At 44.8% G+C, this 10,281-nt stretch overlaps 1 protein-coding gene across 1 annotated transcript in view; it reads right to left on the bottom strand.

Annotated features, from left to right (window-relative positions):
• Nucleotides 1-676: 676 nt before the first annotated feature.
• The window catches only part of LOC135257049 (potassium voltage-gated channel subfamily H member 5-like), a 94,644-nt gene continuing 85,039 nt past the window's right edge, over nucleotides 677-10,281 (bottom strand). The window contains exon 12 of the mRNA XM_064339448.1: nucleotides 677-5,165. Coding sequence (XP_064195518.1) covers nucleotides 4,146-5,165 — 1,020 coding nt within the window. The 3' untranslated portion in view covers nucleotides 677-4,145. The remainder of the gene's footprint in view (nucleotides 5,166-10,281) is intronic.

Below are 10,281 nucleotides of genomic sequence, written 5' to 3'. Positions count from 1 at the left end.
CACTGGTCTTAGCGGAAATAGTCTGTAGGTGTTTGTGTACAATTGATTGCACTAGGTTGAAGTCATATGATTGACAAACGTGTTTTCTATCACAATACAAGTTGCACAGCATACTACAGGAGAGACCTCTTACTGGTAACACGTAGGTACTGTACATTGTAGCTGGGGGTTTGCTAAATAGCGGTAAAAACATCAATTCTAGCTGACCTGAATCCCACCTTAACCCCATATTTGTGTTCCGTTCCCAGGTAATGCTTGTCATGGTCAGGGAGCGACATGGCCCGACTCACACAATTAGTGTCAGGCTCTAGAGCTCAACATGCATGCTGAGCGATTGCACAGTAACATTTTCAGCGTTATATCAGCTCTTACAGAGCACATACGGTCCCTATTTTTAGAGTTGAATTAACACTGGACATTTTACTCTGTGCTTTCCCCAACTGAAGACTGTATAATTATGTGAAATAATTTCCATTGCATATGTAGCCTCCAAATGTATAAATAATTTCTCAGTATTTGCAGAATGCATCATACTTTGTTATGTACATTTATTAATATAGCCCATTATAATTTCTGAAACCTTTCATCTATCAAAACAGAAAATATATGCATTATTATATCTCATATATACATGATATACAGTGTGACAAGTACATGACATGACTATTGAATTTGTTTTACCATACAGGGTTTGGAGACTACTGAATTCATAAGGCTTTTGTGGTTCTCTTTCTTTGTTATGCAATGATTGTTATTCTTTCCAGTTCAACTGTGACACTGGAGCTGCTGTCAGAGGAGGTGGATGAGTCCAGACTCAACCAGTAGAGGCTGCTGATCGTCATTCTCTTTCAGTACAGCGCATTTTAATTGAAGTCATTTCCGTTGCTGTGGATTTCAGGAGGAATCTATGACTTAAGCGAAGGTTACAACCAAAATCAACATGTGACCTCCTGTCATTACATGGGGATTGCTATCTCGAGTGTGCGAAAATGGAAGGATGACAGATTTTTGTTTTTATTTCAATCAAACATTAATTTTTATTGTGCATGTCCTGCGTAACCGCAGGACCAGTACATCAACTTTCAGTGACAGCAGTTCTCGAAACATTTCTCAAAAAAGTATAAAAACGGCAACATTCCAGTACAAAAAAATAAATAAATAAATAAATAAATACATAATGAATAAAAAGGCCGGAAAGGGATTGGCCACTGGCTGCATCAGGCTGCGTGATGACACGCTCTGAAAGATGACAGCCCTCCTTGGCTTTCCATGCGCTGCCCCCTCGTACAGCGTAGATCGCCGGAGGCGAGGGAGGGGCGCTATAGCAAACACGATCCGTACGTCTGCATGCTCTAGGGAAACGTGTGATTTCAGTGTCTCATGCTCTACAGTGTACATTCAAGGGACTGGGAGAGAAAGCGGTGCTTTCCCCATCAATTAAGGCAGAGGCAGGGGGGGGCTTTGCTTTTATCACGTATGCTGTCATACAGGTAGGGAGGCGGACATATGTAAGACAACGGGCAGTTTAATATTTCTTTATTACAATCGCTAGCTAATAGGGTGTGAAAGAGAGGGGGCAAAGAGAGTGGAGGAGGGAGAAGAGAAAATTATTTTTGATTTCTGCATGCAGTTTTAAAGGACACCCTACTGTGCCGTCATGTTTATGTGAAAATCATAATTTAAAATGAATATATAATTAAAGCTCAAAAGTCATTTGAAGCTTCCTGAAATATTTATTATAGGTATTTGCCAATGAACCCCAGGGAAACTGTTCAGTTGGACATACTGTAACCAATCAGAAATCAGGTTCCTAACTTATGAAAATTGATTTACGGATGCCTGGTTTGTGCAAAGAAATATTTTACACCAGGTTCTCTCAGAGCAACTCTCAAGGCGATTTCCACATTGATTTTGTTGTGGAGGCCAGGATAAAGGCTGCAAATCCAGGGGGAAAAAAACATGTTAATATGTGAATGACTTTTATTTCTCTACTTGTCCAGTGGGAGCATTATCAGTTATTGCACCGGGAGCCACCGCCCTGGTTCTCCGTGCACAAACAATACAAAACATGAAGTATATGAAATGTAAACGGTGATACGGCACACTATTTGTACATTATATCTGACAATCTGATTGGTCTGCTTGTGAACTCAAAAGTTCAGTTCAACAAGACAAGTGGAATAATTCACCCATAATGCACCACTTCATCAACAGATTACTCAGTGAAAAATGAAGGGGTTGCATAGTTTGCAATGGCATGGATTGAGTCCCATAATCAAGAAACAACAGCTATTGAGGTACTTCCAAATTCCTCCTGAACAGCCAATCAAGTATGTCAGCATTCCAGACATTTCCCATTTCCTGTTTCAGGTCATTGCCCCCCCACCCCACACACACACACACACACACACACACGCAGCCTGGCATGCTTCCACTTCCACTTTCTCCTTTGGGTGGGGTGGGGTGAATGGGGCGGAGACTAATTGGAGGACTCAGTGCTTATCACCATAAAGACACAAAATCATTTAACACTAGTCATCTAATTCTAAATATAAAATATACCATTACTTGCACTTTCATTCAGTCTAGCAAATTTAGGGTCACTTCAATTTTAATTCAGGCAATCCAAAAAAATGTATTGAAATGCAATTAATTAACTGAAAAATACCTATGGAACATTGTTGGAATTTTTCAGTTCATGAAGTGAATAACAATTGAAATTTGTGAATTGAAATGGAAGATGCTAACTATTTTCCTACTGGGAGAAATGATTGACACATAGTTCATTTAGTTTTCTTCATTGCTGGAACCCCATTCATTTCTGACCCTTTCTCCGTCACCAGGAACACGCCCATCGTTGCTCAGATGTTTGGCCTTTATGCCAACGTATTACCCAAAGGCCAGAGAAATCAAATTTAAATTTACACTGATCTTATATAAAAGAATCTGAAGTGAAGTCAGAACCCCTTTTACTTTTGAGAAAAATACAGCATTGCTAGATCAAAATTCGCTACATGGGCATAGTACTTTATATTATAACCGCTATTCTTTTGACCCCGGTAAAAAATTGATCCCATTTACTGAAAGGTGATGAATGAATTCACTGGTTACAGAGCACTGGTGTCACACTCAGAAACCCCCCCCCCCCTCCCTTAAAGTGAACAGCAGTGTTACAGCAAAACATCGTTTTCTTATTTAGCTTCACACATATGGAACACTTTCATAGCATGCACCGAGCATGATGCCACATTAAGCTAGAGAGTCCCCTGAAAACCAGTACCCTGAAACTGTGTTCATGCAGGGCTGTGCACCTCTGGTGAAGCTCTCCCCAATGGCCAAACCTTGACAGTCCAAGCTGCTTCTCCACAAAAAAAAAAAACCCACAAAAAGAGAGGATTTTTATAAGGATGCGCCTTCTGCCACAGAGCGGTGATAAAACTGCTCTGAAGTAAAATCTGGCAACTTCCCCATAAAGACTAATGATTTGTATTGTATATCTCATTAGAGGGGGGTGGCACTTAACTAAAGGCCCTGGAAAAGTAAACATCGGTACGCGCGCTCTATCATCAATGCCCTCAGACTGCTGTAGACCACCAGTGCCAGGGTTCATGGAGAGCTCCTTCTCCTCACAGGCATGCTACACTAGGATGGTGTGATCTCAGAAAATCTCTCTGTTTCAGCACTGCAGCTGGGTTCAGAGAAACACCTGCACCCTCCTAACTTAACTCTTCTTTGTAGTGCATGGAAGGGCACTTGCTAAGCTGAAGATTCACAAGAGACTGGCACTGTGAAACCGCCCCTGCTCAAAACCTGAATTTTATGAATAGAATAATACAAATCCCTAGAGATAACATTGTGCAGATCTATAAATAATCTTTCGAAAATTATTATCATTTTTTTGCATGCAGTCAACTGCATAATGTACAAGCAAACACTATGGTCAGTAGATTTCTTTGGCAGGCCAGAATCCAGCTGGACATGCAGGTAGATATCTTACAAGGGAAAAAAAACATACAGTGTCTTTTCGCAAACTTTTTTTTTTCTTGTTTCCTTGTCTTGTCCTGTGGGAGAAGAAAGGAAACATGAAGGATATAAAGAAAGGAAGAAAGAAAAGGGATGGATACCCAAAAGGAAGAGCCCCGGCTTCAGAGCTGTTCTGCGCCGCGTCTCTCAGACTCGGGCGTGACGGGCCGGGAGACGGTGAAGATGTCCTGCCGCGTGGTTTTGGTTTTGGGCGTGGAGGTCTGGGGCGGGTCCTGGCCCTCGGTCGGGGCCCTCTTCTCGGAGAGCAGCCGGAGGATCTCGGCCACCTGCGCCTCCAGGGCGGCCATGCGCCCGCCCAGCGTCTGGATGTCGGCCCTGAGCTCCAGCTTGGCGTCCTGCAGGGTGGCGTGGAGCGCCTGCTCCAGGCCGGGGTGGAGGGCGGGCGGGCGCGGCCCCGCCGGGGCGGCCCCGGGGTCCCCCAGGGGGCTGCGCGCCTCGCCCGCCGCGTCTATCCGCAGGTCGCTTTTGGTTATGCCGCTGTCGCAGGAGTCCGTCTTGTGCAGGAGGCTCTCCTCGTCCCCGCCCTCCACCCCGCCCCCGACTCCGCCCCCGATCCCCTCCTCCTGGCTCTTGCTGTCATCCGAGAGCAGCTCCACGCACTCCACCTGCGACACGTCCACCCACTCCTCCTTCGTCTCCTCGGCGGCGCCGGCCGCGGCGTCGTCCTGGAGCCGGGCCCAGCTGTGGCCAGGACTGGGCCGGAGTCGGGACGGGCTGTGGACCCGTAGGCAGTTCGGGTCTCTGCCGCCCATGCTGGGCTGGAGCTCCATCGCGTCCTGGGCGGGCCTCTCCGCGCTCTCGCCCGTGTGCACGTAGGCCAGCGAGTTATGGATGGGCGTGTTCTGGGAGACGGTGACCACGCTGCTGCCGCCGTTGCCGGGCGTGCCGTTCTGCATGGGCTGGAGCGAGCACGGGTGGAGCTGGAGGTGGTGGAGCTCCGACCGCACCTGGCATCGACTGGAGGGGGCGGGGCCCTGGGTCCGTATCTCCTTCTGCTGCTTGAACTTCTGGAAGAGCTTCCGGACGGGATGGTCCACCGGAATGGAGAGCGTCACCTCGTCCTTATGTTGACGGCGCTCCTCCTCCTCCTTCTTCACGTCCGCAATCTTCCGGAAGACGATCTGCGGGAGAAAAAGGGGATATGTGTGACAGTGGTCTGGTAAGGCAGTTTGGGTCTCTTTAAATCCCCCCCATCATGACACTCGTTACATGTACCCCCATTCCAGCACTATTTAGTCATTTGTATTTGTCCTAATGTTGTAGCTTGTTCTTCTGCCTAGTTGGCTTGGCAGAGATTAGGTCAGAATAGTGTTCACTGTGTGAACTAAACTGTGTTCTTGGCTAGAAATAGCTGCACAAAATAAGCATTGTATCTTACTGAACCTGTGTTTTGTAGTTGTCCATGACCATGAAATGCACTTTTGTATGTCGCTTTGGATAAAAGCGTCTGCCAAATAAATGTAATGTAATGTAATGTAAAAAGCTCATTCCAGACATCCCAAACAATTTGTCAAGCTGCGTCATGGCTACAAGGTTGATCAATGTTGAGCCATGACATGACCACTTTTCTTCCTGAAGTAGATTAGTATTTTGTACTCATCAAATTACCCACTTCAGAAAAACTTTCATTTCTGCCCCACTAATCGACATCATATCGACCTTCATGGCTGGCATTGATTAGACGTGAAAATGTTTGTTGGGATGGAAGCAGCAGTAGAGATTGCACTTTTATATTTTCCTGGAAAGTAAGGAGAGAAAAGGTTACACTTCATCCTCCGAAAGTCCTCATTAGCAAAGCCGTCAACGAGCCTAGAAAGGAAGCTGTTTTTCTTTCCATTTTACGAATGGACTCTGCAGATAAAGAGTCAGACGTTTCGATTAAAAAATGAGGGTTGCTGTCAAAGCTCACCTCTCTGATAATTACCCATATATCTGTTATGAAAGCAGCATCTCATTGCACACTAGACACTGCTCTCTTGAGGGATTTAAATTGCCTTCATTTTCTCAAGGCAAGAACCTCCAAACATCACAACTGGGAACCTCCAAGCATCACTGTGTTACTGCTGCTCGCATGGTGATCAGGTCGTGCAAATAAACCATCATCATCCCAAACCTTTTCTCAGCCACCTTAAGGTGGCCTCTCATTGGTTGAGGCCCCCTACCTCAATAGAGTCAGTGGTTAATGATTGACACCCACTACATCTAGCAATGCAGTGGCTATTTTATACTCTAGTACTAATGTCTAAATCTTCATCCCACCATGTCATGGATCCATAAGACTAATACTCATGAATACAATGATCACAATGAGTAATTTACAAAGTGTGTTTTCTCTGAAATTTATGAAATATGGAAATATAAACAGAATATTCAAACGGAAAATCAATGACAGCATATTATGCTTCATGCGATTGCTCTACCTGATGCAAACCTTTGCAGGTCAAAATGTCGGGAACCATTCAAGTCAGTTTGGAGCAATTAGTAAGCGTAAAGGAGTCCCATTCTCAGTACTAATTAACAATATACATATCCAGAGACCATATTTCCATATTTCACTAATGCTGGCCTTAATGGCTTGGGAATTATCACTGCTAAGGGTTCATATGTACAGTATAATTCGTAGGCTTGCTTTTATATTCATACTGAGCAGGCACTTGGAGCAGATTTTTTAACATGTGAGCCCGTTAAAAAAAACAGTCCAACATCTTCCACTTTTCTATGTATTAGTATATATTCATAAAACAGCATATGAATCAGATAGTATGCATGTGCATATGGATAGCTATTATTTATGACACTGGTGGGGGGTAGGATTGGTGGATGCTGACATTTGCAATCTTATGGCACATAGAAATTATACATTTTTTGTGGTTCTCTAGGATCAAAAGCTTGCATTTGGCCCATGGGGTACAGCTGAACAACACTCCCTAAACTGAGCAGTCCCTACACATCACAGACCCCAGCCTGCAGCCATGTGGTTCAGTCCCCAGATACACGTCCAGCGGGTCCTGGCTCTGTAATCCCTCTGAGGAGGGCCTGGTGGGAGGGCGCGGCCCCCCGACCCCCACACGCGGGCCCCCAACAGCGGCACGCTTCGGGCCCACGCACCCTCGGCCCAGAGGAGATTTCAGCGGTGGAGCGATGGGGCTCCTTAGCGGCGTATTGATGGTGAGCGGTGTTAATTAGCATGCCGATACCCAGTCTGCTGAGGCCTACTACAGCTTGCGCAAGACCTCTCCACTCGTTAGCTTTAACGAGGTCTGCGTCACACTTTCTTCCGTAATCCTCGCACCTCATTCTAGCCCCAGGTAAAAAGGCCAATTTCCCCAGAATTTGATATTCCCTGATAACTTTATTGATTTTTTTTTTTCAAAATGAATGAACAAAAATAGACAAATATGGGAAATTTGGTTTCTCCCTTTCTTCACTAAGCACGACGGCTTGGAGTAACGGCTAAAGCTAGCCGTCACCACAGCAGTCTCTCTGTGGAGACAAATATAGGCCAGTGCCCCTCGAACGGCCTGTCTTCACCCCTCCTTCCTGCCTCTACCTCCAGGCACCACATCGTGTGATGCTTCCCATCTTCCGGGAGGTCCCTGCTAAGTTTGACAACCCAAACCCTGCCTGCCGCGTCGTTCCACCGGAGCTTGGGGTTGTCGCGGGGGGAAGGGGGAGGGAAGGAGCCCGGCACCAATTACGCGGCAGGCGACAGCACGCCGTGGCGGTGTGGTTGCGACCCGGCAGCTCCCCTGCGAAATGCTAACGATCTGGGACCCGAGCCATTACGACGGCCTCTCATCTGCATCGCTTACCGCTAGGCCACGGGCCCTGCTCGCCCGCGCGGTCGTTAAGGTTTGTCACCCAGGTGCGATGGCGCTAAAATGCTGTCAGGGCCTAATTGGGGACCGCCAGCGGGTGATGAACGTGACTGAACAGGCAGCCCATCAGTCAAACTGTGCGCAAAGAACCTGGTTTTTGCTACATTGACTAAAAAAACCATGGCAGTTCATTAACTTGCTTTTCCATCTACTACATTTTGAGAGTAGTAAAAAGACTGCTGATCGTATAGTCTTATGACAGCCGGACTGCTAGCAAGTCTTCTCTCCAAAAATGTCAAATGATGCATTCCACAATACCGAGCGCGATTTATTATTATTATTATTATTATTATTATTATTATTATTATTTATTACTCCAAAATATCTTTTCCCTGGCCTAAAGCCTGGTTCTGACAAATTCAACTCCTTGCCCCTGCAGGAATTTGTCACTAAAACACTGGGATTTATGCCTCCATAAGAGGCACTGATTAATTACCCCCAATTGCAATATAACCAAATTAGCTCAATGCCTGGAAATGTAAAAGAACAGAGAAGTGGTTGATGAACTACAAGGACATCTTAGCAATACCCGCATTGGCAGATCACAGGAAAAACTAATGAATGAAGAGCAGCTTATTAATTAAGAAGATTATAATCCTTTCTGATCATCCAAAGGGATACTGAACATGGATCAGAATCAATTTGTGTGACGTTGGAAGCCCATACGTCACAGAAATCAACAAATTACCCTTCATTTGTGCTATAACCACCATACATTAATGCATAATTTATGATCATATTAACCATTATCAGCACCACCACTGAACTGCATTAAAATATTCTTTCATTTTTATTACATTTCTTCTATGTTGTTCTTGTGGATGAGATACAAGCTCAGGGAAGATGAGGATCTGCAGGGATGCCAATATGCATCTCACAGTGATCACTGAGGGCCAAACATCTGCTACAAACTGAAAGACAACTGCACAATGTCCTCCATGCCCAGCCCTTACTCAGTTGGTGCAACACAATACACTTTCATCCATGAATTGGTGGATTGACTGAGTGCAAACTACACCCAAAACACTCTTTAAAGGGACAATTGGGATTTTTGAGATCCATAACACTGCAAACCAAGACTGTTCTGAATTTTTTTTAAAAGAAAGTAAAATACAGGAAGAATTGTTCATGAAATGTATCCCTATCTGGAGTTATATCTTAATGCCTTTTATCTTTGACAACACCTCTGTTAAACCTCAACTGAAATGCTCGACTTCCCTACCAAATTAGGCGTTCAATCCTTAATCAACCACAAGGCATATTTTTCTTCCTCTTTATGTGTCTATTTCTCCCACCGTTATACTTTTCCTTCTTTTTAGTGTCATTTTATTTAGCCAAAAAGCATATTTAATCTCTTCCCTTTCCATCACATTGCTGGACAGCAGCCCACTGAAATTTGGTCCAAGACTGTCCACTGTAATCACTGCTTTAATTCCTGTATAAATAAGAAACTGATTCATCTGGAAAAAGATTGAGCATGTATTATTTTTCTTTGGCAGCAATGATCTGCTCCTCTGAGCTACAGCTGCACAGATTACATGATCAAAGGTTCTGACTGCGCAGTTCTTGCAGATGGACAGGTTCTGCATAGGGTTACCAACCCTCACACCACCCCGTCCCTGGACAGAAACAGAGAGGCAAGCACTCTGCAGCACACCTGAGATTATGATGACAGCAGGTATCTCAAACTTCGCCAGGCAAAGTTTTCTTCGGTATTGCAAAAAAGGGGGAAATGAAAACGTATGCACATCAGCCCAGCTATCCAAAAAAAAGGAAGTGGGCGGGAGAAAAAAGATGATGCTGAAGACTGTGTTGGGTAAAGAATATACTTACTCAGGCAACTTCACCAAAGGGTGAGATCAGCTGAGCCAAAGTCTGGAGCATTTGGCACATAGTTGCACTTACATAACTTAATTTAACACAATCAAACAGATCCATAAGAAAGATGCAAAAAAAGGTGTAAGGTCATGATTTGTCAGGCTGAACTTATCACCTGAGCTTTCCTTATTTGGGATGGGCGACAGATTCCTATATTCTGCAGCCTGTTTCAACCTGTTTATAGAGCTGGCTTTCCTACAGGAGTGACAAGGTAGTTTCAACTTCCTGTCTGGGAGTCAAAAACATGATGCCCCCAAGCCCCATGTGCCAACGGCTCCATCTAAAGGTTTTCTCTAGTGTGGTACATTTTTTCAAGCGCTAAAATAAGGTACTGGCCTTACATACTGGGGGACGTTTGTATGAGAGTTAGTTAGTGAATGAGTGAGTGAGGGCCTTTGTGTTTCAAAAATGTAGCCTAAAATACTCACAGAATTCATCCAAAAATGTTTTAACAGGATAGCTTCTCCACTTATGCAACTTG

Source organism: Anguilla rostrata, chromosome 6, assembly GCF_018555375.3.
Source record: "Anguilla rostrata isolate EN2019 chromosome 6, ASM1855537v3, whole genome shotgun sequence".
Taxonomy (NCBI): domain Eukaryota; kingdom Metazoa; phylum Chordata; class Actinopteri; order Anguilliformes; family Anguillidae; genus Anguilla; species Anguilla rostrata.
Note: the sequence above shows the minus strand (reverse complement) of the source record. Positions and strands in the feature narration are given on the sequence as shown.